General features: G+C 61.4%; 1 protein-coding gene across 1 annotated transcript; it reads right to left on the reverse strand.

Moving 5' to 3' along the window:
- Window positions 1–309: 309 nt before the first annotated feature.
- Window positions 310–8,737, reverse strand: LOC101976521 (leukocyte immunoglobulin-like receptor subfamily A member 6). Its single transcript, XM_078031481.1, is given in 12 exon segments — window positions 310–609; window positions 686–832; window positions 1,608–1,660; window positions 5,739–5,849; window positions 6,050–6,103; window positions 6,403–6,702; window positions 6,969–7,096; window positions 7,098–7,263; window positions 7,478–7,780; window positions 7,918–8,202; window positions 8,370–8,405; window positions 8,561–8,737. Coding segments are annotated over 12 exon segments (1,794 nt in total). The 5' UTR covers window positions 8,595–8,737; the 3' UTR covers window positions 310–432.
- Between the last annotated feature and the right edge of the window lie 19,202 nt (window positions 8,738–27,939).

Raw genomic sequence — 27,939 nt, forward strand, 5'->3', positions numbered from 1 at the left:
TGCTCATGGCTGTGAATGCCCTGGGTTCAGGGTCATGGCTGTGCTCATGGCTGTGAATGCCCTGGGTTCAGGGTCAGGTCTGTTCTCATGGTGTGAATGCCCTGGGTTCAGGGTCAGGGCTGTGCTCATGGCTGTGAATGCCCTGGGTTCAGGGTCATGGCTCTGCTCATGGCTGTGAATGCCCTGGGTTCAGGGTCATGGCTGTACTCATGGCTGTGAATGCACTGGGTCGCAGTCATTCGTGGTGGCTCACCCCCCTGTTTTCCCACCCTCTCTCTCATTGGCGCTGTTCCTCTCCCCACTCCTGGATGACTGACAACTCCTTGGTTTATTTGGAGGATCACAGTGTCACTATCTACAGCTGCAGAACAAGGTGCCCTAAGTCCCCAGAGTCCCCTGGTGGTTCCTGAGGTGTCTGTGGAGGCTGGGCCACTAGGGAGTGTCCTTGGGGGCAGCTCCGGCGTTAGCGGGGGCCAGAGCAGCATACACACTGGGCTCCGCTGGGCGCTGCTCTTCCTGGGAGGAGGGAGGGGCAGCAGCCCCCCGTCTGAGTGTCCATCTGCACAGCTGGGCGTAGGTCACCTCCTGGGGACCCTCAGATGCAGCTGCCTGGAATGGGAGATGGTGAGAGGGAGGGTATGTGCTTGGCCCAGGGACGCCAGGTTCTGGAGAGGACAGCACCTACCTGAGTGTCCGTCTGTCTGTCCTCTGCGTCCTCTGTGCCCAGAAGCTGCCCCAACAGCGGGGGGAGGGGGGAGCTCCTGCCCCTCCTGAGTCCTGAGTGCTCCACCTGGGCGTATGTCACTCCCTGGGAGTCTCCGTCAGGTGGGCCCTGCAGCAGGGACACAGTGAGACAGACGTGTCCCCTGAGGTCCACTCGGGCTCTCCTCCAGCCACTTTCCACTGTGGCCAGAGTGACCCTTCAACAATTTCAGATACAGCACTGCTGATGGGGTCTCCAGGGGCTTCCGAGCCTGGGAGGCCTGGAGGCTCCTCCTGCAGCTCTGCGCTCTTACCCCACACCCCCAGCCCTGCTCACGTGGCTCCAGCCCCACTCCCCGTCTTCCTGAAAGAGCCTGCTGCTGCCTCAGGACCTTGGCACCTGCCGCGTCCCCTGCTGCAGCTGCTCCTCAGGCACCCGTGGCCCTGTGCCCCCTGTCGCTCATCAGGGCCCTCTCTGCCCCGTCCCTCTCTCTGCTTTAGTTCCCTTGGGGCTCTGCTCTCCTGAGGCTGCATTTACTTCATGTGAGGCCCAGGTGAGCTCAGGGGGTGGGGCTCTGCTGGCTGCTGCACCTGCAGCTCCACCTGGAGCCGGTCAGGAGGGAGCCCCCTGAGAGAAGCTGGACGGACGAGTGTGGGGCAGCCTGGGGGACGGTGACTCATGTACTCCTGGTCCTCTGAGGCCCCCGGAGACGCCAACAGCCAGGCCAGGAAGGGCACCGAGTGGGGGCCACAAGGCCACAGGGAGGGGGGCCACAGCAGGGAGGCAGGAGCTCCAGAGGGAGGGGCAGCCTGGTCATCACTGAGGGTCAGCGGTGGAGGACAGGGAAATGGCCGCTGGGCTGAGCGGGAACAGGGAGTTCTTGGTGCCTGGGGGGGGGTCTCACCCGACTGTCCAGCTCCACCCCGTCCTCAGGCTGAGGGTCCTTCACAGAAGCGTCTGTGGGGACAGAATGGGGTCGTCTCCTGGTCAGAGCTGCTGGGGCCTCTCAGTCCCCCAGGCCCTGCCCTGTCTCAGACAGGGACACAGAGCCAGGGAGCCTGGTGATGTCCCCAGGTCCCCAGCGTGGATCACCCACTCAGCCTGTCCCCAGGTCCCCAGTGTGGGTCACCCACTCAGCCTGTCCCCAGGTCCCCAGTGTGGGTCACCCACTCAGCCTGTCCCCAGGTCCCCAGTGTGGGTCACCCACTCAGCCTGAGCCCAGGTCCCCAGTGTGGGTCAGCCACTCAGCCTGTCCCCAGGTCCCCAGTGTGGGTCAGCCACTCAGCCTGTCCCCAGGTCCCCAGTGTGGGTCACCCACTCAGCCTGTCCCCAGGTCCCCAGTGTGGGTCACCCACTCAGCCTGTCCCCAGGTCCCCTGTGTGGGTCAGCCACTCAGCCTGTCCCCAGGTCCCCTGTGTGGGTCACCCACTCAGCCTGTCCCCAGGACCCCAGTGTGGGTTCACCCACTCAGCCTGTCCCCAGGTCCCCTGTGTGGGTCACCCACTCAGCCTGAGCCCAGGTCCCCAGTGTGGACCAGCCACTCAGCCTGTCCCCAGGTCCCCAGTGTGGGTCAGCCTCTCAGCCTGTCCCCAGGTCCCCAGTGTGGGTCACCCACTCAGCCTGTCCCCAGGTCCCCTGTGTGGGTCACCCACTCAGCCTGTCCCCAGGTCCCCAGTGTGGGTCACCCACTCAGCCTGTCCCCAGGTCCCCAGTGTGGGTCAGCCACTCAGCCTGTCCCCAGGTCCCCAGTGTGGGTCAGCCACTCAGCCTGAGCCCAGGTCCCCAGTGTGGGTCACCCACTCAGCCTGTCCCCAGGTTCCCTGTGTGGGTCAGCCACTCAGCCTGTCCCCAGGTCCCCAGTGTGGGTCACCCACTCAGCCTGTCCCCAGGTCCCCTGTGTGGGTCAGCCACTCAGCCTGTCCCCAGGTCCCCTGTGTGGGTCACCCACTCAGCCTGTCCCCAGGACCCCAGTGTGGGTTCACCCACTCAGCCTGTCCCCAGGTCCCCTGTGTGGGTCACCCACTCAGCCTGAGCCCAGGTCCCCAGTGTGGACCAGCCACTCAGCCTGAGCCCCAGGTCCCCAGTGTGGGTCAGCCACTCAGCCTGTCCCCAGGTCCCCAGTGTGGGTCAGCCACTCAGCCTGTCCCCAGGTCCCCAGTGTGGGTCAGCCACTCAGCCTGTCCCCAGGTCCCCAGTGTGGGTCAGCCACTCAGCCTGTCCCCAGGTCCCCAGTGTGGGTCAGCCACTCAGCCTGTCCCCAGGTCCCCAGTGTGGGTCACCCACTCAGCCTGTCCCCAGGTCCCCAGTGTGGGTCACCCACTCAGCCTGTCCCCAGGTCCCCTGTGTGGGTCACCTACTCAGCCTGTCCCCAGGTCCCCAGTGTGGGTCAGCCACTCAGCCTGTCCCCAGGTCCCCAGTGTGGGTCAGCCACTCAGCCTGTCCCCAGGTCCCCAGTGTGGGTCAGCCACTCAGCCTGTCCCCAGGTCCCCAGTGTGGGTCAGCCTCTCAGCCTGTCCCCAGGTCCCCTGTGTGGATCACGCACTCAGCCTGTCCCCAGGTCCCCTGTGTGGGTCACCTACTCAGCCTGTCCCCAGGTCCCCAGTGTGGGTCACCCACTCAGCCTGTCCCCAGGTCCCCAGTGTGGGTCAGCCACTCAGCCTGTCCCCAGGTCCCCAGTGTGGGTCAGCCACTCAGCCTGAGCCCAGGTCCCCAGTGTGGGTCAGCCACTCAGCCTGTCCCCAGGTCCCCAGTTGGGTCACCCACTCAGCCTGTCCCCAGGTCCCCAGTATGGGTCAGCCACTCAGCCTGTCCCCAGGTCCCCAAGTGTGGGTCACCCACTCAGCCTGTCCCCAGGTCCCCAGTGTGGGTCAGTCACTCATCCTGTCCCCAGGTCCCCAGTGTGGGTCAGCCACTCAGCCTGTCCCCAGGTCCCCAGTGTGGGTCAGCCACTCAGCCTGTCCCCAGGTCCCCAGTGTGGGTCAGCCACTCAGCCTGTCCCCAGGTCCCCAGTGTGGGTCAGCCACTCAGCCTGTCCCCAGGTCCCCAGTGTGGGTCACCCACTCAGCCTGTCCCCAGGTCCCCAGTGTGGGTCACCCACTCAGCCTGTCCCCAGGTCCCCTGTGTGGGTCAGCCACTCAGCCTGTCCCCAGGTCCCCAGTGTGGGTCAGCCACTCAGCCTTTCCCCAGGTCCCCAGTGTGGGTCAGCCTCTCAGCCTGTCCCCAGGTCCCCTGTGTGGATTAGCCACTCAGCCTGTCCCCAGGTCCCCAGTGTGGGTCAGCCACTCAGCCTGAGCCCAGGTCCCCAGTGTGGGTCAGCCACTCAGCCTGTCCCCAGGTCCCCAGTTGGGTCACCCACTCAGCCTGTCCCCAGGTCCCCAGTATGGGTCAGCCACTCAGCCTGTCCCCAGGTCCCCAAGTGTGGGTCACCCACTCAGCCTGTCCCCAGGTCCCCAGTGTGGGTCAGTCACTCAGCCTGTCCCCAGGTCCCCAGTGTGGGTCAGCCACTCAGCCTGTCCCCAGGTCCCCAGTGTGGGTCAGCCACTCAGCCTGTCCCCAGGTCCCCAGTGTGGGTCAGCCACTCAGCCTGTCCCCAGGTCCCCAGTGTGGGTCAGCCACTCAGCCTGTCCCCAGGTCCCCAGTGTGGGTCACCCACTCAGCCTGTCCCCAGGTCCCCAGTGTGGGTCACCCACTCAGCCTGTCCCCAGGTCCCCTGTGTGGGTCACCTACTCAGCCTGTCCCCAGGTCCCCAGTGTGGGTCACCCACTCAGCCTGTCCCCAGGTCCCCAGTGTGGGTCAGCCACTCAGCCTGTCCCCAGGTCCCCAGTGTGGGTCAGCCACTCAGCCTTTCCCCAGGTCCCCAGTGTGGGTCACCCACTCAGCCTGTCCCCAGGTCCCCTGTGTGGGTCAGCCACTCAGCCTGTCCCCAGGTCCCCAGTGTGGGTCAGCCACTCAGCCTGTCCCCAGGTCCCCAGTGTGGGTCACCCACTCAGCCTGTCCCCAGGCCCGCACGCTGCCCCTCCTGCCCCCCCTGGGAGGTGCTGGGACCTGGGCCCCACCTCCCACCCCAGCCCCCTTCCCTCACAGAGGGCTTCTTCCTGGACAGCAGGGGCAGCCGCTGGACAGGATCTGGGGAATCAAGGGGGGTCAGGTGGCAGTGAGGGACAGTGGGGGGGGACAGGGGGAGTCAGGTGACAGTGAGGGACAATGAGGGGGACAAGGGTGTGTCAGGTGGCAGTGAGGGACAATGAGGGGGACAAGGGTGTGTCAGGTGGCAGTGAGGGACAGTGAGGGGGACAAGGGGGTGTCAAGTGGCAGTGAGGGATGGTGGGGGGACAAGGGGTGTCAGGTGGTAGTGAGGGACAGTGAGGGGGACAAGGGGTGTCAGGTGGCAGTGAGGGACAGTGAGGGGGACAAGGGGTGTCAGGTGGCAGTGAGGGACGGTGGGGGGACAAGGGGTGTCAGGTGGCAGTGAGAGATGGTTTGGGGGACAAGGGGTGTCAGGTGGCAGTGAGGGACAATGGGTGGGACAAGTTGGTGTCATGTGGCAGTGATGGTTGGTAGAGGGAACAAGGGAGTGTCAGGTGGCAGTGAGGGACAGTGCGGGGACAAGGGGTGTCAGGGGGCAGTGAGGGACAGTGAGGGGGCTCTGACTCAGGAGCAGGAATCACCTCTTCTGCTGGCCTCTGTCCTTGGGTGCTGCCCTTGTGTCCCCTGCAGGTCCCTGGAAGCCAGTGTCTGTCTGGGCTGCATGAGGGGACAGTCTCAGCCCCAGGGGGAACCAATGGCCCCTTAGAGGCCACCACAGGAGTGTGAGGACCCCCCTCCTGTCCCCTGAGACGGGAAGGGTCCACACCTGCTACACTGGTCTAGAAGCAGCGAGCAGGGGCCTGCTCTTCTCTATTTTCTGGAGAAGTGTTTCCAAGTGACCTGTCCCCAGCGGGCAGGTTTCCCTGGGGCTGCTGGCCTGAGCCCACCCTTGCCTGGCCCATGGGGAGGCCACCGCCTGCTGAGAGCCAGGTCACCCAGTGCCACTCACCTGCCTTCCTGCGTCTGCTGTGACGCCAGAGGAGGAGGAGGACGAGGAGGACGAGCAGCAGGAGGAAGGCCACTGAGACCCCGACCAGAACCGGCAGGTGCCTTCCCAGTCCTGGGCATGGGAGTGGACGAGGAGCCACGCTGCTTACCTGAGCACCTACTGTGTGCCAGCCCTGCTGGTCCCCACCCACCTCTCCACCCCACCCAGCTCTAGGAACACCAGCCAGGCTGACACTTAGATGGCTGGAAGGTGGCTTGGAGTCCAGCCCCCAGGAGACTCAGGAAACCCTAGGTTGGTGCCCTGAGACTCACCAGCTGGTGACCTGGGTCCTGAGGGTGGGGGGCTTGGTCCCCCAGAGGGTCCTGGGAATGAGGAGGACAGGAGGGTGAGGGGTGCAGGCTGCCCCTGGGGACTGTCTCTGCCCATCCTCCTACACCTGCCTGGCCTCCCCAGGACACTCCTGTGCCCACCTGCACCTTCCTGATTCCAGTGGTGGGTGGGTGCACAGGCTGGAGGACCCCGCTGGCCCCTCCTCTCTGAGGGGTGAGTCCCGCTGGCCGACCCTCCCTAGGCCCCTCACTCCCATCCCACCCAGAGCTGTCCTGGGCAGGGCCCTGAGGGAATCCTTGAGCTCACAGAGGATGGGGTCAGGGTCACTCCCATGAGACCACCAGGTCCAGGGGGGCACTGGGCCGTGACAGCAGGTAGGGGGATGAGCTGTGAGAGCCATAGCACCTGTAGGTCCCCCCGAGGGCTGGGGTCACAGCTCTCATGGAGAACTCTGCCTGGTACCATGGGGCTCGGTACTCTGCTCTCAGACGCAGGGGGGGATCAGCTGCCCCCTCCTTGCACAGGAGGAAAGTGTCCATCTTGATCTGTGACTGACAGAGCAGGGTCACGTTCTCCCCTGAGGACACTGTGGGACCAGGCTGCACTGAGAGGGAGGGTGTGACAGGGAGCTGTCCTAGAGAGAGGAAGGAGGGTGAGGGTGGCCCCAGCCTGTTCTGAGCTGAGACCTCCCCAGGGCCTCTCTCTGAGGACCCTGTGCTCTCTGTCTGTCTCATTGTCTCTGATTCTTCCTGTCCCTGTGTCCCCTGTCTCTGTCCTCTCTGCCCCTCCCTGTCTCTCTCTCTCCTGAGACCCCACATCACCCAGGCCATCACCTCCTGGGGCCCCCCAACAGGGCTGTGCAGAGTCTGGGTCCCTGACTGCACCCTCTGGGCTCCTCACCTGAGACCAGGATGTCCAGGGGGCCACTGGGGGCTGACCACTCAGAGGAGAGGCTGTGTCCACCGTAGCACCTGTACTGACCCCCGTGGGAGCTGCTCCCAGGGCCCAGCAGGAAGTCGGCCTGAGAGCCCAGCCTGGGGCTGCTGGGCAGGGCGCTGGGGGAGGTCCTGTGTCCCCTCCTTGGACACAGTGAATCTGTCATAGGTGACGTCTGAGTGACACTGGAGGGTCAGGGTCTCTCCAGGGGCCAGGACAGGGCCCTGCTGGGTCAGGAGGGAGGGCTTCCTGGACACCCCTGGAGGAAGAGGAGCCTGGGCTGAGGGCTGGGTCCTGCCAACCCCTGCCTGTCCCGTCCTGCCTGCAGGTCACCCTCTCACACTTGGGGACTCTGGATCAGGATCCCCAGCTTCCTTCTATCTACCCTCATACTTGGAACACTTGTGCGATAAAATTCCAGGAATATATCTGTTGTCTCAAAAACTAAAGGGGCAAGAAAGCAAATTCCTCACCTGAGACCAGGAGCTCCAGGGGGTCACTGGGCACTGACCACACCTGGGGTTTGCTCCTGTAATAGCCGTAGCATGTGAATGTCCACCTGTGGTTGGGGATCACGGGACCCACAGGGAACAGGGCCTGGACCTGCCCACTGGGTTGTCGCTGTGAGTCCAGGGTCCAGGTGAGGTGGTGTCCTCCTTCCTTGGTGAGAACAAACCTGCCATATCCCTGCCCTGAGCCACACTGGAGGGTCACGTTCCCTCCTGAGGTCACCACAGGGCTGGGCAGGGCTGAGAGCCAGGGTTTGCTGTAGGATCCTAGGAGAGAAGGAGCCAGGTGTTCATGGCTCCCTCCTCCCACACCACCCCCAGCTGGGCTGTGAGAGGGACCCCTGGGGGCAGACCCCCTCCTTGAGGGCAGAGCCTGGGGCTGGGACCCCTGAGGGTCCTCTCACCTGTCACCACGAGCTCCAGGGGGTCACTGCGCTCTGACCACCCAGCAGGGCTGAGATAGAGGCATTGATATCTCCCTGCATGGAGCTCAGTCATGTATGGGATGGAGAACTTGGCCTTGTTCCCGGGCCCCAGTGGGCTCTGTCTGTCCCAGGACACTGAGCTTCCCTCTTTATCCAGACGGAACTCCTGGGCCTCCAGGGGCCCCTCACACCAGATGGTCACTGGCCTTCCCCAGGCGATCACTGAGCCTGGCTCAGCCCACAGGGTGGGCTTGGGGAGGGTCCCTGCAAGGGGATCAGAGGCTGGGTCCCAGCACAGCCCCTCAGATCCCAGCCCTCAGCCCAGCCCCCTCCAGGCTCCCCAGCCTCAGCCCCCAACTCTGTTCTCCACCCACTGTCCAGGGTGGCTCCTGGTCCCCAGGAGGAGGACCTGGACAGCTGGGGACACTCACCTGCCTGCCCTCGGGTCCCGGGGCCCAGACTCAGCCCTGGAAGAGAGTTCCTGTGAGAGGGGAGCCCCTGAGGCCTGAGCAGGCCCTGTCCCCCCACAGCCTCCTGGGCCCTGGGTCTCCTGGTGGCCAGGGCCTGGCTGTGGGCTGGGTCCCCCCAGAACAGGGTGTCCCCTCCCTCCTTCACATCTCACCCAGGCAGAGCAGGGCCGTGAGGGTGGGGGTCATGGTGTGTCCTCCCGTGGTCCCAGGGTCCAGATGGAGGAGGTCACAGAGCCTGGAGGACAGTCACACACAGGGTGTGGCCACTTGGAGGCCGGGTTCTGCTTATGTGGGGGTGTCACATTAGCTGCCCACAGGAAGGGGAACTGCCCTCCCAGAGCCTGGCTCTTGTCCCCAGGACGGGGGTGGGGTGGGCCTGGGCTCCCTGCAGGCAGCTCAGATGGGTGTGCGGGTCCCCTGAGAGCTGGCTGCTGGCCGAGCTCCTGTCCACCCAGGAGTGGACACACATTTCTTGCATTACACATCGCAGAAAAGGAGGGGTCGGACCCCAGTTTTAGAGCACGGAAGGTCCCAGCTCTCAGATGGCAGCACATCAGCTTTCTGTTTCTGTGGGGACAATGGTGGCATTAAGAATACAGATTCCAGTGACATGGACAGACCAGGAAGCCTAGGGTCTCTCCCATGTGGAAGCCCCAGAGGAAAAGGGGAGAGGAGTTTCGGGGAAGCTCGTGTTGGGGAAGTCCGTGGGGGAGGGGCCAAGGACTGTGACTGACATTGAGTCACGCTGTGTGCCTGCGGGAATAGTCCCAGCAGCCCCTGCTGTGCACGATGACATTGCTCCAATCACATGTGGGGTTCACTGTCTCACAGCCCAGGTCATCTTGAGTCCCAGGTGGCCCTGGCTTACGTCAAGCCCTCTGTGGCCCGTGGCCCTGTGTGGGCTGTGGCCCTCTGTGGCCTGTGGCCAGCTCTGCTCGAGGTCCTCTCCAGGCTTCTCCACTTCCTGATCCTGGGCCCCTGCATCCCCTTCCTCCTCAAAGCCCGCAGCCACGCTGACCTCTGCTCCAGCTCGGTCCGTCTCTCGTGCTGACCTCTGCCTGCTTCTTCTACTTATCAGGACTTGGGGTTGTGTGGGGCCCCCTCGGGCCATCACTGCCCATAAGATAAGGCAGTCACAGTTCTGATACTGGGGAGTGGACACTTTGGGTGCTCGCCATTCTGTCCTCCTGTGCCTTCAGGAACCTATTGAGCCACGTGTTGGATGAGCTGCTTCAGCGTGATCCATGGAGGCCTCTGGGCGCTGGTCAGGCAATGCCCAGCTCAGGAGGGGCCTGATGACAGGGCAACGGATGGCCCAGTGGTCAGTCTCTCCTGGGGCCCAGTAGGAATCCAGAAGGTGTTTCCCAGAGAAAGACCAGGGCTCTGCAGATACGGCACCAGCACCGTGCAGCTCTGACACCCCAACACCTGGGCTGTGGTTCCTCAGCTCCTGCCGACGCCATGTCTGTCGCAGGTGTCCATTGCCGTGCCTCTGCCAGGCCCTTGGCCGTGCTTTCTGCAGCTGCACAGTTGCCGAGTCTTCTCTTGCTCTGAGTCCCACCAGTGGGAGCTGAAGCCTCGGCATTTCAGACACTCAAGGAGGGGCTGGGACAGACCCCCAACGCGGCCTGGGCACGTCCTTCCTGTAGGAGAGCTGACGGAGCGCGTGTCCCCACAGGGATGGGAAACGCGAAGCTGCGTTCCTAGGAGCTGGGTCAGGGGCAAAAACCGGCAGGGGGTGACGTCTTGCCCACGTCGTCCTCTGAACCACCTAGAGTGACTGTGCCCTCCTGGAGGTCCAGCCAGCACGTCATAGCCTGGTGGACCACAGGGTGTCCTGGCCACTCCTGTAATCCCAGCGACTCCAGCTGAGGCAAGAGGACCTCAAGTTTGAGGCCAGCCTGGGCCACGTAGAGGGGCCCTGAGCAACTTAGCAGGACCTCGTCTCAAAATAGGAAGTCACCGATGGCCAGGGTCTGGCTCAGGGTAGAGGCCCCGGGTCCAAGAAGAGACAGAGACGCCCGTGCAGTAGCGGGAAGTCGTCCTGCGGGGGACGGGGGTCAGGGCTGCAGAGTGACCGACTGAGGCGGGACAGAGGAGGTGCTGCTGACACCGGGAGCCCTTGCTCGAGGACCACAGGAACAGGACCCCACCTCAGCAGCCCTGGGGCTGGGGCCCCTATCCCCCAGTGACCGAGTGCCCTCAGAGCAGGCCTCAGCGGGAACCACACTGACTGGCAGCCCTGCCCGGCGCAGGGTTCCGGCCTCTGCACACAGGTGAGCGGAGCGGGAGGGGTCCAGCCGTCCCTCACGACAGCAGTGGTCTCGTCCAACTGCTCTGCAGGGCGGGGCCTTCCCAGGGCCTCCTCCTGCCTTTCCTTCTGCCCAGTCTCCTACCCCAGGGTTCAGGAAACCAGCACCAGCCACCGAGGAAAGCCAGGTGCTGTCCGGCTTGGATGAGCCACTGTCCTGGCCACTGTAGAAGCCCCACCTCTGACCAGGGCACAGGGATCGATTCTCTGGTCAGGCCGCGGCCCAGGACCTCGCTTCTGCCTGTGACCCCCACTAATCACTCTGTGCGGTCCCGGTCCCTGGTCTCACTGCACCTTGGGTCAGTCCTTATAACTGAATCTGGGATTTTTGGGACAAATGATTAATTTTAGATAATTACTAACAAGTGATGAAGAGCCACACCCCCGCGAGGGGACTAATGAGGGGCTGTAAATTACAACAGGGAGACCCAGGGCTCCTCCTAAGAGTCCAGGACGCTCACAAGGACGCGACGCCATGTCCTCCTTCGTCCTGGGCACACTCGGACTTCCCCGCCTGCCCGAGGCGCCCCCGGCTGAGCGGAGGCCGTGGGTGGACACCCGCCACCCCAGCCTGAGTTTCAACACCGAAGGTTTCTGGGGAAGCCCAGCAGCTCTACCCAGCACATCGGCCTCTGAAGGACACACGTCCCCTTTCTCAGGAACCACTTCTGCCCTCGCAGCCCAGTCCTCCAGCTGCCTTCCAAACGCCCCAGAGCCAAGAGAGCCCTGTCCATGGTGCCCGTCCTCCCTGCCCTCGATGGCAGCGTCCATCTCCACGCCTGCCCAGGTCCAGGAATCCCTGGGGGTTGACTGTATAAAGCAAGAGCAGGAACGGGGACCACGGGGACCTCAGCCCAGGGCCACTGGTCCAAGCGGGTGCCGATGAGTGGAGGTGGGGGGACATGCTGAGGGGAGGTCTGGAGACAGTCACGCAGGGGGAGATTAGTCCAAGGACACCTCAGGGCTGGGTTCGGGCTGCGTCCTTGGCCGGACCTGTGACCTCCACCTGCTCTGTGGATACCTGCTCAGTGGACCTCGGGTGCCTTGGGTCTCCCCTGTGTGGGTGCCAGGCACCTCCCGGAACCCCACCTCTTTAGCGTTTTCCAAGTTAGTTTTACACTTTTATTTTCCTTACGTGTTTTAGTGTATATTGTCTAGTTCCAAAATAAAAGCCTGTTGGCACACTTTGGGGACAGAGGACATTCCCGACAGGGTACGGGCTTGTCCTGTCCAACGCCAGCCCTGGCCCCCTGCTGGTCTGGGCTGGCTTTGTGTTGGAAAGGGACATGCTCCTGGGCAGACACATTTCTCATACGTGGGTCCTTGGAATTGTTCTTTCTTGGTTTTCATTGATATTTAACACGAGGCTCAGAGCTCCTCCCTGAGTTTTCTGCCGCTGTGTAGCTGCGAGCTGTTGGGGTGCAGGAGTCAGCTCTGTGACGGCCTCTGAGATTGCTTCACTGTGGAGGGACTTCTCTACCCTCCACTCTGCTGCAAGGAACCCTCCAGCCCACACCCAGGCCGGGCCAGCTTCCTCAGACTGTGAACTCGGAGCCTCCCGGTGTTGGGGTCGTCCACGGCTCAGCCTGCCTGGCAGCCCTGAACCTGCCCGTGTCCCCATCACAGCAGGCAGCTGCAGCCCGGGGGGCACGGGGTCTCACACTGCAAGGACCCACGAATGCAAAAATTCGGCTGTAACTGGTTCTGAGTCTTTCAGTATTACACAATTTTCTTCTTCTTTTGCAACCCGTTCTGGCTTCCTGGCACATGAAGAGCAGTGAAAAAAATCCTAAAATACAGAAATGGTAGAGAAGCCGTCACATTCAGAGGACGATAATGACAGAAAACAAGGACCTTATTAAAAATTGTAAATTGGTTTAATTTTTAATAGACAATAGTTTTATAAGTTCATGGGGTAAGGTGTGATGTCTTGATTTGTGTTTACAGCATGAATAAATCAGGTTAATTAACAAAATGAGAATCTTAAAGTACAAAATAGCAGGAAAAGCAGTAAGCGTAAGCCTTTCCTCCCCAGCAGGGTTTCCGGAGGATTCTTGAAGAGCTGATGGAACCCAGTGACAGACCTTGGCGGTCACCCTCCTATCCCTGGGCCTTCCAGAACATTCTCCCATGTGTCCCTCTAGCGTCCAGCTGTCTCCACCTCTGGCCAGTCTTACCTGTGCTCTTGGCCCTTCCTGACCACACCCAGGAGGGTCCCGTTCCCTTTCCTACCCCCTCACCCGCCACCTTCAGAAGTGAGAGAGCAGGGCCCAGAGGCAAATGCCGCGAGTCCCTTACAGGTGAGAATCTAAGACCAAACCCAAGGCAGGGAGCAGGCGGGGCTCGCTGGGGCCTTGAGGGGCCACCGGGGGCGAACGGTGGCCAAAGGCCAGGGTTTCAGTGAGAAAGAAGGACGTCCCCTGGGATCCTCGTTCACCGGGAGGATCATTGCTAGTGACACGTGTCTTTCAAAGTCCCAAGTGTAGCTTTGAGCCCTCTCACCTCAGGGAAAGGATCGGCCCCAGGCGATGGGTGGGTTGGTCCCCTTGGTTTAACGGTGCTGCGGGGTTCCCAGCATAACTTCACAGTGTGCCCCACAAATGTGCACAATTACTCACCAATGAACCGTCAAATAAAACAGAAAAGATATGTCAACAATGACAGGCCATGAAGACCCAGGGAATGGCCAAAGGCCAGGGTGGTCTCCACGCTGCTGGCTGCCCATTGTGAACGCTGGCTCACCGGGTTCCCTGGGTGTGGCCCGGGTGAGCTGGGACTGTGGTGACCTGAGTGTGACCACCCATTTCCTCGGCTTCTTCTCTTTAGCAGATGAGAGGAGCGCCTGATTTCAGAACTGAAACGTGGGGTGGGCAGGAAAGGGGAAGAGGGATTGAAGTAGATGTCACTTCAAGTTCACCTTCTGGGGCAGCACTGGAGAAGCAGAGCGTGGCCGAGGAGCAGGAAGTCCAGTTGCAGATGCTGCAGCAGGTCCGCAGAATCGCTGGGCTGAGGGGGTTCTGTTGCTGTCTCTTGGTGGGTCGGCTTGTTTCGTGGTGCTGGGGACGGACCCCAGGGCTGCAGCCTGCCGTGGACACCCTCCCACCCAGCTGCACCCAGCCCAGGTCAGGTATGAAGCCCATGCTTTTAGCCCTTGGTTGGGCGTCTCTCTGGGTCACTGCCGACTCATGTGAGCTATGGCTGGCCATTCTCTAGGTCCCAGAATCAGGTGGACAGATGTCCCTGCAAGGCCACCCACGTCTTCTCCACCTCTGTGTGTAAGGACCTTCTCAGAAGTCATTTCAGCCCAGCACAGGGAGAATCAGACCCCGGGAATCGCCCAGGCAATGGGGGACAGGAGTGCAGGTGTGGCCAGCGTCTCCCCCGCTGTGCCCCAAAGACCCGACAAGAACCATGTTAGATGAGAAAAAGTTGATTTGGGGCTCACGGTTCAGAGGTCTCAGTCCAAGGTTGGTGGCTCCACAGCTCTGGCCCAAGGTGAGGTAGGGCACCCTGGTGGAAGGGCGTGGAGGAGGAAAGCAGCTCAGGACATGGCACCAGGATGCAGAGAGGGCTCTGCTCACCAGGGACAAAAATGTAAATCTCACAGGACAGCTCAGTGACCACCTCCTCCAGCCACACCCACCTGCCCGGGTACCACCCAGAGGATCCTACCAGTGGGTTAGTGCTCTGACCAGGTAAGGCTCTCCCAACCCAATTGCTTCCCCCCTGAACCTTCTGTGTTGTCTCCCACGGGGCTCTGGGGACTCCTCACAGCTAAGCCGTGATCGTGCATAAACGCACCCCAGGTGTGCCGTTTACCCCTCTGATCACGGCTGGTTCAGCTTGGCTGTCCAAGGGCATGAACAGCACAGAGCCCTCAGAACCCCCAGTGTGTCCCTTCTCATTCTATCCCCACAGAATGCCACAATAAGGCCCGTGTTCCCTGAAACACAGGGATTTCCTCTCCACCTGGTCTCCATAGTTAAAAAATGTTCCTGAACTTGGTAACGGGGAGCATTTGACTTCCCCTTCAGGAAATGTCTAGGTCTGAATTTACTCTCAGCAGGCAGACAGACATGGACACTTGTGTCTTTTGTACTTGAAAAGCTCAACATGTCATGTCATAGTTAAAGCATGATGATGGTGATGACGATGATGGTGATGATAGGTAGTGATAACAGTGATGGTGATAGTGAGAATGGTGGTAAGCGTGGTCATGGTGGTGGAGGTGATAGTGATAGTGACAGTGATGGTGATTATGAGAGTGGTGGTGATGGTGGTGATGGTGGTGGTGATGGTAGTGATGGTGGTGATGATGGTGATGATAGTGGTGATGGTGGTGATGGTGGTGATGGTGGTGATGGTGGTGGTGATGGTGGTGATGGTGATGGTGATGATGGTGGTGATGGTGATGGTGGTGATGATGGTGGTGATGGTGGTGATGATGGTGGTGATGGTGGTGATAATGGTAGTGATGGTGATGGTGATGGTGATGGTGATGATGGTGATGGTGATGGTGATGGTGGTGATGGTGATGGTGGTGATGATGGTGATGAAGGTTATGGTTGTGATGGTGGTGATGATGGTGGTGATGATGGTGGTGATGGTGGTGATGGTGGTGATGGTGGTGATGGTGGTGATGGTGGTGATAGTGGTGATGGTGGTGATGGTGATGATGATGATGGTGATGATGGTGGTGATGGTGATGGTGGTGATGATGGTGGTGATGGTGGTGATGGTGATGGTGATGGTGGTGATAGTGGTGATGAAGGTGATGATAGTGATGGTGGTGATGGTGATGGTGGTGGTGATGGTGATGATAGTGGTGATGGTGGTGATGGTGGTGATGGTGATGGTGGTGATGGTGGTGATGATGGTGGTGAAGGTGGTGATGGTGATGGTGGTGATGATGGTGGTGAAGGTGGTGATGGTGGTGATGGTGGTGATGGTGGTGATGGTGGTGATGGTGGTGGTGATGGTGGTGACAGTGGTGATGAAGGTGATGATGGTGATGGTGGTGATGATAGTGGTGATGGTGGTGATGGTGGTGGTGGCAGTGATATTGGTGATGGTAGTGATGGTGGTGATGGTGGTGATGGTAGTGATGGTGGGTGATGATAGTGGTGATGGTGGTGGTGCCAGTGATGGCAACAATGGTGGTAGCTATTAGTCTGGATCAAGGCATGCCAGATTCTGCTCACCCCTCATCCTTGTCCGTCTCCTTCTTCTCCTTCTTCTTCTCCTTCTTCTTCATACCAGGGATAGAACCAGGAACACTCAGCCATGGAGCCACATCCCTAGCCCATTTTATTTAGAGACAGGGTCTTGCCAAATTGCTTAGGGCCTTGCTAAGTTGCTGAGACTGGCTTTGAACCTGCCATCCTCCTGCCTCAGCCTCCTGAGCTGCTGGGATTATAGGTGTGCACCACCGCACCTGTGTCATCCATGTTTTATAAAGAATTTCTGGAAACAGTCCTGCATGTGTTCATTCCCTCACGTGTTGCCACGGATGCTTTCCCTGCACGGTGGCACAGTTGAGTAGTTGTGCCTTCAAAGCCTGAAGCATTTGCTACTCGGCCCTTTCCAGACAAAAGTGCTGCCTCTCCTTAGGGACTGAGACCTGTTCCCCTTGGGGCCCCAGCAGCCTCATGAGGTGGGCACTGCTTGAGCTGCACGGCGTAAGGGTCTTTCTCTGAATCCCACAGAGTGCCCCGGGTGGATCTTGGGTCAGAAACATGTGCCACACTGCAGAGGGGGGTGCATGGCCCTGCAGTGCTGAGCTGCCTAGGAGGGCCTCGCGGTCAGACGTCCTCCCGGGCAGGCCGTGCCCTGGCTCTAAGGGTCTGCCTGGGGCTGCTCTGGGCCTGGCCTGGGTCATCTGCTGTCTCCCTTTCAGGGTCCAGTGGAGTTGGGCCCAGACCTCCCTATGGCTTCCCCTGAAATGGAGAAGCTAACGTGGACAGAGCCTCCTGCAAGATTGACCCTAAATAACACTGCAACTGGAACGTGTCACCAAGCCAGACAGAAAGGACAAGGCCTGGTTCCAGAGCTGGGTCCCCTAACACTCTGTATGTGGCCACCACCACGGTCACTGCATGTGCAGCTGTGCAGCTTCACAGGGTCCACTGTGAGGACTCAACCCCTCACAGACAGCCTGACCCTCAGGATGACACGCACTTTCTCCTCCTCTGACGCTTACCATTTCCTTGTGTTGGGGACCTTCAAAATGCTTTTCTAATCCTTTATAAATCTGGAGCTGAGTGCCCAGGCCTCAGGGCTGGCAGAGGCTAAGGGGGAAAGAGGCGAGGCCCAGACAGGAACCATGAGGGCTGACTTCCTGGCTCTCTCCTCCTCCTCCTCCTCCTCCTCCTCCTCCTCCTCCTCCTCCTCCTCCTCCTCCTCCTTCCTGCCCCTGACTTTCCCAGCTGCCCTTTCGGCACAGGGAGCCCTGGAGGTCCACAACCCTGGTCTTCGGTGGCCCGTCCAGCCAAGCACAAGCTCCCCTCCCGCCCAGCAGGCCCCGCAGTGTGGGCGCCCAACAGAAATAACTGGAACACAGAGGCGGGAGGAAAGAATGCTTCCCGTGCTGACCCACACGGGGACACAGGGTGGGGACAGCCGTGCTCCTTCTCCCACATGGCTAGAGCGACTGGATGTCCACAGAGCAACGTTCTGCAGACCAACAGAGTGAGGGACAGACAACCACGGAGACCAGTACCCCGGGTGGGGGTTGGGTCCCAGGGTCCCTCACACACCCTGGAAACCACGGGCTCAGGTGTGGACACCTGAGCTTCTCTCAGAGCTCGGCCAGCCTCCTCCCCCTCTCCCGCAGTCCTCTCCGCTCCTTTCCCATCTCTCCAACACCCCACTCGGGAGGATGTCCTGAGATGCCCCTTTCCTCCCGTCAGCCCGCAGCGCAGGCCGCAAGCCTCCTCTTGGCCTTTAGCGCACACTGGGGAGGTGCGCACGGCCTCTGCCTCTGTGCTGGGCCAGTCTCCCGCTGGCCACAGGCTTCATGTCCTGCCAGGCTCCCTACAGTGTCCTTCCCTGACCCTGGAGGCCCATGTGCCGACCGGTTGCACCCTGGAGGGAGTGGAGGAGAGGCAGCCCCGTGTCCACCTAGGGCCTGGAGGACAGAGACATGGGCTGGGGTGTCTTTGGTCCTCCTGCTCAGCCACCCTGGCTCCTGGTCCAGGTAGCCCCAGGGCCTCAGCACGCTGTCCACTGGTGGGGTTCCAGTCTGCGAGGCAGCAGAGGGTGACTGTGGGAGGCACTGGTGCAGGGCCATCGCAACCAGCATCGCCTTGAGGGGCAACTCCGAGGGGTCCCTCCCTCCACACCGTCATCCCGAGAACCCAGGGTCTGAGAGTCCGTCCTGATCCCTGGACCCGGCAGCTGAGGACCTTGGAGTCCCTGTCTTCTCCTCTGAAGTTCCCCTGTGCTACTCAGGGTTCTCTGGGGACAGAGACGCACGACACCTATGTAGGTATGACCATAAAAGGGACTTACTAGATTGGCTCACACAGCCAGAAGGGGGACAGTCCCACAGTGGCCGTCTGCAGGCTGGAGAGCTGCTCAGTCCAAGAAGCTGGAGCCTCAGAACAAGAGGGGTCAGTGACGCCGCCCAGTGCAGGGCCAAAGGCCTGGGAGCTCCTGGGAGTCGCTGGTCAGGGTGCACTTTGGGGGAGCCCCATGTCCCTCCTGACGCGCCTTGAGAGGCAGACTCCGGGTGCGAAGGCAGCGCCCCCTGCACGAGGGCATGTTTGGGTCCCCACCCTCGGGCATCCTGTGCCCTGTCGCAACCCGCTGCGTGTGCAGACATCGCCTGGCCTGCGTGTTCTCCTGCGGAAGCTGGGGCTGGGAACGGGTCCTGCCTCTCTGGCTACTGCCACTTTCTTGTCGTCTTACGCTGTTGACAGGCTTGCGTTCCAGCCCCTGACCGAAATGAACCCAGGATAAATCAAAACTAAGCAAAACAGGAGAAAAAAACCCCACAAATCATCCCTTGAGAATGAAATATAATAAAAAGAAAAAAGAGGCTGATACGTGGTTCGGAGGTGAACTCTAGCCTAGCGTGTGGGAGTCCTGGGTTCCATCCCCCAAACAGAGAAGGATTGAAACTTGCAGCATTAGACCCCGGAGAGCGCACACTGAAGAGCGATCTGACAGCCGTAATGTGCAGTGCAGGGCCTGTCGTCACCCACCACTGGACAGACTTGGCAAGCCACCTGAGAGCAGGCTGCCGCTGAGAAGTGAGAATGTGTGGGCTGCACCCCAGGGCAGGAGGGACGATCCCTGCTCCCCAGAGCTGGGGAAGCTCCAGGTCATCAATCTGAACCACCCCTCAGGCCACCAACCTGCGGGGGAATTGACCACCCCCCTGGTGGCAGCCACAGGGAGAGCTTGCACTTCTAGGAGAGAATGATCAAAACACGCGCCACACCCCACACCTGGTCCTCTGCTCTCCTTGAAGGGAGCTTCCCAGGGAGGCCTAGTCGTCGGCTTCACCCCAACAAACCCCTGCCTGCACGAGTTCACTCCACTCAGGACCCCCTTCCCTCCCTGTTCCTCCGGTCCCCCACTCACCCCACCACTCCCCTTCCTCTACCAGGCTCCTTAGCTTGTCTGTTAGTTTCTATTGGATGGTTCTTTCTCCTGTGCATAAAGGTGACGTCCCTGGGGTCTATGTATGTGCCCCCCTTTCCCATCCCTGAACTCTGTCTCTCCATCTCGTCTTCTCACCCCATCTTCCCTTCACCTTTGTTACCTGTCCCTCCCCCCCTTCTCTCTCTTACCATGTTGACTTCCTGAGTTTAGCTCATTTCACTTCACACAATACCCTCCGTTTCCATCCCGTTACCAGCAAATGCTATCATTTCAGTACTTTTTGTGAATGAGTACAACTCCACTGCGGAGTGAGTGTGTGTGTGTGTTGTGTGTGTGTTATGACAATCATCCATCCATGGGCATCTGGGTTGATCCCAAGATGTGGCTACTGAAATGCTGCTGTAACTGTCAACGTGTCCGTGTTGCTGCAGTGTGCCTATTTTTAGATCTTTTGGAAAAAATGGGAGAGCTGGGCCATATGATGATTCCACCCCTAGCCTTTTTTTTTTGGGGGGGGGGGCGGGTACCAGGGATTGAACTCAGGGGCACTCCACCACCGGGGTCTATTTTGTGTTTATTTAGACACAGGGTCTCACGGAGCGGCTTGGTGCCTCGTTTTTGCTGAGGCTGCCTTTAAACTAGGGATCCTCCTCCTCAGCCTGGGATTGCAGGGTGCACCGCTGCACCCGGCCACCCCTAGTCTTTGAGGACTCTCCAAACTGCTTCCGGGAGAGGCTGAGCTAGTCTGCAGTCTAGTGTCAAGTGGTCCTTTGTCCCCAGCACCACCAGCGTTTATCCTTGTTTGTGGCCTTGATCATTGCCAGGAACTCAGCCACTCTACAGATCACAGCTGAATGTCATCTAGTCCACCCACAGTGCCACCCAGCATCACCTCTCTCTGGCCCCAAGACATTGACATGCTCAAAAGCAGCCCCCATTAAGCAGTCACTCCCAGCCCCTCCCCAGGCACAAAGCAATCACCAAACTGCTCGCTGCCTGTTTGGATTGGCTCTTCTGGGCACCTCAGTAAATGACATCCTACAGGCCGGGCTGCTGGCCCCTGGCTCTCTGCCTTCACACATGCAGCTGTACACTTTGAAATGAAGGAACCCTGTTCCTTGACCCTCTGCACTGTCCCTGAGATGTAGTGCCCCCGGCAAGGGGAAATCCCAGTAGGCTGGAGGGCAGGGACCCCACCTTGTCTCCCAGTGTTGTCCCTCACTGGATGGAAGGAAGCAAGAATGCCCAGGAGGGATGCAGAGCAGCTGGGCACCTCTTCTCTGCTCCCCAGTCTGCAATGCAAGAAGCTGATTAGGGAGGGAGAGGAAGAGGGAGGGAGAGAGAGGGAGAGGGAAAGGGAGAGGGAGGGAGAGGGAGAGGGAGACAGAGAGGGAGAGGGAAAGGGAGAGGGAGAGGGAGGGAGAGAGGGAGGGAGAGAAGGAGGGAGAGAGGGAGGGAGAGGGAAAGGGAGAGGGAGAGGGAGAGGGAGAGAGGGAGGGAGAGAGGGAGGGAGAGAAGGAGGGAGAGAGGGAGGGAGAGAGGGAGAGGGATGGAGAGGGAGAGGGAGGGAGCCACTGCTCTCCTTGGTCTTGAGGAAAGGGAGAGAGGCAGGTAGCACTCAGACCCGCCCCCGCAGCAGGAGTGCAGGACGCCCACCCTCCAGGCTCTTCTCAGGCTGAGGGGACCCCAGTGCTGCACACCCTCCCCCAGTCTTGCGTCACACACACCCAGGGCTCCTCATGCTCAGCCAGGTCCTGGAGCCACATGTGGGCCAGGGCCCAGGTGCTGGGTGTCCAGCGTGGAGGCCACCCTGGGACACAGGAGCTGACACCGAAGGAGGCTGGGAAGTGTCCACGTGGCTCCCTGGTGCAGGTGGAGGACGTATTCAGACCCTGCAGAGTGTCCAGGTCCAGAGTGCACAGTCCACGGTGGCCCTGGGTCCCTGGGGCCCACATGGGCTGAGTCCTGTGGGCATCTCCCCTGGGCCCTGGGGTCAGGCTCTCTGGAGGAGGCTCTCCTCTCTATGTGACCTGGGCCAGCTGTGCCAAGCTTACCCCAGAAGCACCCCCAGGACCACCAAGACCAGCCCAGCCAGGCCCAGGCGGACACAGTTCAGCTCCATGATGTTCTGGGGGGGTGGAGGCTGGAAGCAGAAGGACACGGCTGATTGTCAGGACAGGTCACTGGCAGGTGGACAAGACCCACCCCAGGGCCCTGAAATAGGAGCCACTCCCCACTTTCCAGGCCAGAACCTGTCCCCGTGGGCACCATGCAGAGTCCCAGGTGACCTACTGTGGGGAGCTCACTCCTGTGGGTGGGGCTGATGTCACGTGGGACTCCTAGGAGTCAGAGGCTGGTGAAGGGCTGGGCAGCCTCTCCTCTAGGCTGACTGTGGCCTCCTGACCCTTCTCCTGACTGTCCTGTCACTGGGATCACCCTGCCCCACCTCCCCTGCTCCCTGTGTCCCTCCCAGGTCTCCCAGTGAACAGGAGGGCCCTGGGGACAGGGGACTAGAGCACACACAGCTGCCTTTGATCAAACTCAGCTCCAAGTCTAAGGCCAAGGCCACCCTGGAGAAAACGGGGGACGAGCAGCCTCTGCCACCTGAGGATGAGAGGGGAGCTCAGGGCCTGGTGGTGCCCACAGCCCACTGTGAGAACCAGCCATGGGAGGGCAGAGGGTGACCCTGGGCTGGACCAGGGCTGTCTCTGCTCTGCCAGTTCATCCAGCCCGACGTCTGCTGGACCTTTGAGTGTCCCCGTCCCTCCTCTCAGCCCAAACCCCAGCATCTGAGGCCTTGGGAAAGGGTCAGGGTAGGTGACCCCTGTGTGTGCGTCCCTAGGGCAGGATGGATGGGCTCTGCTGGCCCTTCCCTGGGTGACCCTCCTCCCCCAACACCCAGGGTCTCCTGGGGACACAGTGCTGAGCTACAGTGAGCAGGACCCAGAGTGCATGGGGCTGGGTCCCAGGAGCATGCCCAGCCCAGTGCACCCTGGAGCTGAGCTCCTGAGCTGGTGATTGACAGGTCTGGGTCTGCAGGTCCTAATGGAGTCTCAGTGCACAGGACCGTGACACGTCACCTCACAGACACGGGGGAAGCCCTGACAGGACCAGGGTCCCCACAGCATGGGGACAGGGAGGGGATGACCGAGGGTGCACACAGGGTCTCCTCCTCCTGGAAGGTTCCAGGCAGACAGCAGAGGGGCAGGTGGGACTGACCACCCAGACAGCTGGACCAACAGGACAGACAGTGGGGGACACCCCACCCCGTCACATGGACAGGGAGGCACAGGTGACCATGATGGTCTGGGGTCAGGATGGGGTGAGCATCAGCATGACCACTCCACACCTTGTCACCTGCCAGGAGCCTCGTCCCTGCCCTGGGGCCACATCCTGAGAGGTGCAGGGTGTGTCATGGCCCCTTCCCGCCAGGTGCCTGCTCACCTGTGGAGGTCACGGTGGTCTCTACAGAGCTGACCTGCTTTACACCAGTCCCTGTGTGCCTGCCTGGAGCACAGGTGGAGTCACACACCTGAGGTCTGGGGCTCCTGTGGGTGTCCCTCACCTCCCACAGTGTCCTCTAACTCCTGCCTGGGCCCTCTCCTGTACCTGGATTATGGTGACCTTTGCAGAACCCCAGGGTGGGCAAGGAGATCTGGGGACCCAGGTGGCCCCTGAGCTGATCCTGCTGTGCACCCACCAGCACTCACCAGCAGGTCCTGGTCATGGGCAGACAGGGTGGGGAGCCTCACCAGGACACAGGGTCAGGAGGTCCAGGCACTGACCTCACCTAGGGGCCACTGTGCCACCAGTAAGTACCCAGGATCCTGGGGACCTGTCAGAGCCTCAGGATAAACTAGTGAGTGCCCCCAGAACTGACTGGGGCCCCACCCCTGGACACTGCATCTGGTCCACCCCTGGACACTGCATCTGGCCCACCCCTGGACAGTGCATCTGGCCCACCCCTGGACACTGTGCATCTGGCCCACCCCTGGACACTGTGCATCTGGCCCACCCCTGGACACTGTGCATCTGGCCCACCCCTGGACAGTGCATCTGGCCCACCCCTGGACACTGTGCATGTGGCCCACCTCTGACACTATGCATGTGGCCCACCCCTGGACACTGTGCATCTGCCCCCCAGGTCGTCTGGGTTACAGCAGAATTCACAGAGAAGGGAGAGAAGACTTGTCCCCTGCTCTTCCCTGGAATGGGCTGACCCTCCTGGACACCAACCAGACTGAGCACAGAGGACATGGACCATCACATCCCAAAGCTTCCCCAGTGCCCCTTCCAGCCCTAGTCAGGGACATCCCTGGCCCAGGTGACCTGCCCAGTGGGAGGGGACTACACCAGATGTCACTCTCAGCCACCCAGGCTCTGGCCCCGTGGGAAGGACAGTGAACCCTCCATCTGAGTGAAGGGGTCTTCCCCCAGCCAGCTCTGGGGACCCCTCCCCACCCAGCAGCAGGGCCAGCTCCATGCCCACCCCATGCTGGACCTGTGTCCAGGTCACACAAAGTGGCCCATGAGACCAGGGCTCCAGGGACCTCAGGGCATGAGGGCTGAGGGGACACTGTGCAGAGGGAGGGGCCTGGGGCCAGGTGGGGGCAGGAGGCTGTGGACAGGACGGCAGCGGGGACAGGGTCCAGGACCTGGGGACCAACCTGATGCCTGAGCTGGGACTGGGGTGGGGGCCTGGGTGACGTCCTCCCTGCTCAGCACCAGCCTCAAGTCTTCCCTGAGCTCAGACCACGTGGACTTTAGGTAGCGGCAGCGATAAAGCCCAGCAGTGTCCTCACTCATGGAGGGGAACAGGAACCTGGCCTCTCGCTCAGAAGGTGAAGGGCTCCTCTGACCCCAGTACAGGGGTCTTCCCGCCTTCTCCAGGCGAAACTCCTGAGCCCCAGCAGGGCCTCGGCACACGATGGTCACGGGCCTCCCCCGGGGGATCTCAGAGCCTGGCTCAGCAGAGATGGAGGGTCTGGGCAGGGTCCCTGGAGGAAGCAGAGCCTTGGCTCAGCGTCCACTGGGCAGAAGTCGCCTCGTCCTCTCCTGCAGGACAGGAGGGACATGGCCAGGACTCCATGGCCTCCTGCTCTCCTGCTCCCCGCTCCAGCTGAAGCCTCGTGGAATAGAGGATTGAACCTGGACACCCCAGCACAGGGCTGTACACCCTGAGGCCCTCTCTGTGCCCACAAGGTGGAGCCCTGCTGTTGAGACTCCAGGAAGGAGCTGGAAGAGCAGCAGTTAGGCCGGGGGCCCTCCTCCTGTTTCTGCCTTTCCTTGCCTTCCAGCCTGCACAGGGGTGGGATGGCTGGGGCACTGGCAGGCATCTTGCAGCAAGGGGGTGGGTGAACTAACTATCAGTGGCTGAGAACTGCCATTATGCACCAGCAGGAGGGAACCTGCACCTCTGGGCTGTCTGGGGCTTCAGAATCAGGGAGACACTCCCTTGCAAGACTTGGGGGCAGATGGGAGAACATTTATGGGGACAGGTGCCCAGACCCTGGGTGGTTGGATGTGGGTGGACATTAGGGGGAGCCAAGGACAGCTCCCTGTCGTCTGGCCCGGAACCCAGGACGCTCACTGAGGAAATGTGGGGCTGGGGGACCTGAGGGCCAGGTGTGTGGGGCCAAGCCTGGCCAGAGGGCAGGCCCTGAGCGGGAGGCGGCTGCTGCCTGGCAGGGGCCTGCAGCCGTCGGGAGAAGCCGGAGGCGGTATTCATGTGGTGTAGGCTGGGGCTGGGCTCCCTCCCAGGGTGGACACCACTGCCCTCCAGAGTGGCCTGGGTGGACGGTGAGGACCTGGCATGACTCACCCTCCTGCGTGTGGCTCCTCTGGCCCAGGCAGAGCACTGGAGAAAGACCCCTGAGAAAGTCACCACAGTGCAGGGTCCTCGAGGGGCATCAAGGGTCAGCTTGACCAGGGAAGGACTCAGCTGCCTGGATCCCACCACCCGGTCCACACTGCTCTCTGCTGGTGGTTTCCTTGCCCAATAGCAGGTCCAGGCAGGCCTAGATGGACCGTCCTGTCCCCTCTCCACAGCACACCAGGGCCTTGGGTCCCTCCACCGTTGGCTCAGGGACACCGAGGGGGCAGGGCTGCCTCCTCCCCCAGGGCTCAGCGTCCTGCACCCCTCGCCCATCTCCCACCCTGGCTGCCCCTCAATGCCTTCGACATCCCCAGGCTCACCGAGGCTGGGTGGGGGGGCGAGGGCACATGGCCAGCGTCCCTGGCCTGCGCTGTGCTTTCCCGTGTGGGAGGACAGGTCCTGTGGCAGGAACTATGCAGAGTGAGGCCACAAAGCACGTCACAGGGAGGGAGGGACTGGCTCTGGGCCTTTTCTAACTTCCCCCACGTGACCACGGCAGGTCGTGGGTTCCGGAAGGCGTTCCAAGTGAGGTATTTCACAGCTACACTGCACACATGTCCAGGTTAGCCCACGTGGCCACTGTCCGCAGGACGGGTGCACAGACCACAGCACTCAGCTGGCAGAAGCAGGCAGACCCATACAGCGCCTGATACACAGCGAGGTACCTGACTGACGGACATGACGGCGGCTGGAGAGTGGGTGGTGGATGGACTGACGGTGGGTGACGGATAGATGGACAGACGGATGGGGGCAAGTGGACTTGGGAGGAAACCTAGAAGCCCACACAGGGTCAGCAGGGGCTGGAAACCTCCTGTCAGGGATCCTGGTCCTGACGGGCTCCGGTTCCCCTAAGTCACTCTCACACTGGCTGCCAGGACCCTCGTGGAGGGAGGTGTCCAGCTCCTGACGACCCAGCATCATCTCACCTGTGAGGCGCCCGCACAGGGCTGTTAGAACACGGCGAGGACATTCGCTCCGTTTCCACCCTGCTCCCCAGGGCAGTGACCCTGGTCAGCTCTGGGCCCTGGTCCCGCCTGCCTCTGCTCTCTTGCGGGGGCCCTGGACCTGAGCCCTGCTCAGCCGCCTGGCCCCCAGGCAGGCTCCATCCCTGGGAGCACTAAGGGATGTGTGGGACAGGGCAGGTGGGGGCACGTTGGCCTCCTGACGCCCAGCTGGCCCCTTCTGATCGGACGGCTCCCAGGCCAACAGAGGCCCGTGCACCCAGACCCCTGGGCAGGCCTTGATGGGTGGTTCTGGGACTGGTGGACTGTAGCCCCGGTGGTTCTGGGTGTGGCTGGATTCTTGTCTGGGACGCTGATGGGCTTCCCAGGCCCATGTGGGCCCAAGGGCTCCGAGGCGCAGGAAGGGGGTCTGAGACCCCCGACCCTGACCTCTGTGGCTCGCCCCCTCCCCCTCTCTGTTCCTGGAAGCCGGCGCCTCCCCCAGGACCCAGGACGTGGCTCTCGGCGTGTCCTTGGCTCCCAGTGCTGCTGTCCAGCCCCAGGGGGCTCTGCGTGTCGGGGACACCTTCTCTTCACCTTCTCCCGGGTCCTGTGCCGCCCGCTGGGGAAGCCTCCGTTGGGCTCTGAGTCTCTGGTCGGTCTCGTAAGCGGCCTCCTCCATCACTGCCCGCTCACCTTCCCCACGGGTTAAAACGAGCTCTTCCAGGTCACGATGGCCACTCTCTCTAGGGCTAGTCCATCTCTGGCCCCCCTCCCCATCACCTTCCTGGGCGTCCTGCTGGAGGTCGCCAGGTGGAGGGGCCTCCTGCATCTGTGGGGGTCAGGCCCCCTCCCCTCCCTGCTCCCTGGGCCTGGCAACACTCTGGTGGGCTGAGCGTCCACTTAGTCCCCGTGAGCATCTGCTCCTGCCCCATCTGGTCAGGTGGGATCTTCCCTTGACTGGCCTCAGAGGATCCCTGGCATCGGTCCCCAGACAGGCCCCTGTGAATGTGGAGGTGCCTCCCAAGTCACAGTGGCCTCCCGCACGGCTGGCCACTCCGTGGTCACTCCATGTGCTAGGGCTGCCTCCAGCAGGGGCCAGGGGCAGCTGGGAGCCTGGAGGTCACACACTGCTGCCCGAGAGCTGGCTCCTGTGTCCTGCATGTGTGAGGATCAGGGAGGAAGGCCAGTCCCGTCCCTGCTGATCTGTCCCCTCGCTGGCCCTGCTCCTCCCACTGCCCCTCAGGAAAGAAAATGCCGCGTGTCTCACTTTTCCCTAGGCAGTGCTGCCTGAGTGGGCCCGCGAGTTGGGTCTCAGGGGGTCCGTCCTCTACTAAGAGCCTCCAGCCACCTGTCCACCTCTGCGCCAGCAGGATTCTTGGGGGAAATGCTGGGATGAAGCTGAAGATGCCCAGGGACAGACGCGGAGTGGAGCTGGACCCGTCAAACAGAAAGTGGGTCTCGCCATCGCAGCAGGGAACCAGATACGGGGCGGGGGCAGCAGGCAGATCCCCGGAGAAAGCCAACCGCAGGGAGCGGAAAATGAAAGAGCAGACCAAGGAGGGCCATCGGAGGTGGACAGCAGGCTCTGAGCTGGACAAGGACCCCGTCTGTCCAGCTCGTGACGCGACGCGATGCGACTGCGGTCCCTAGGTCCCGGCAAAGCAGAGAATGGGGGCTGGGGACAGTGGGACAGGGGGAGTGTCCTGATGTTGGTGTTGAACCAAGATGGCCATCTTCCCCCCACGGAAGAGCCTGCTGAGTTTTCCTTCGTTTTTTAATAAATAAATACACACA

The sequence above is a fragment of the Ictidomys tridecemlineatus genome, chromosome 15 (assembly GCF_052094955.1).
Source record: "Ictidomys tridecemlineatus isolate mIctTri1 chromosome 15, mIctTri1.hap1, whole genome shotgun sequence".
Lineage (NCBI taxonomy): Eukaryota > Metazoa > Chordata > Mammalia > Rodentia > Sciuridae > Ictidomys > Ictidomys tridecemlineatus.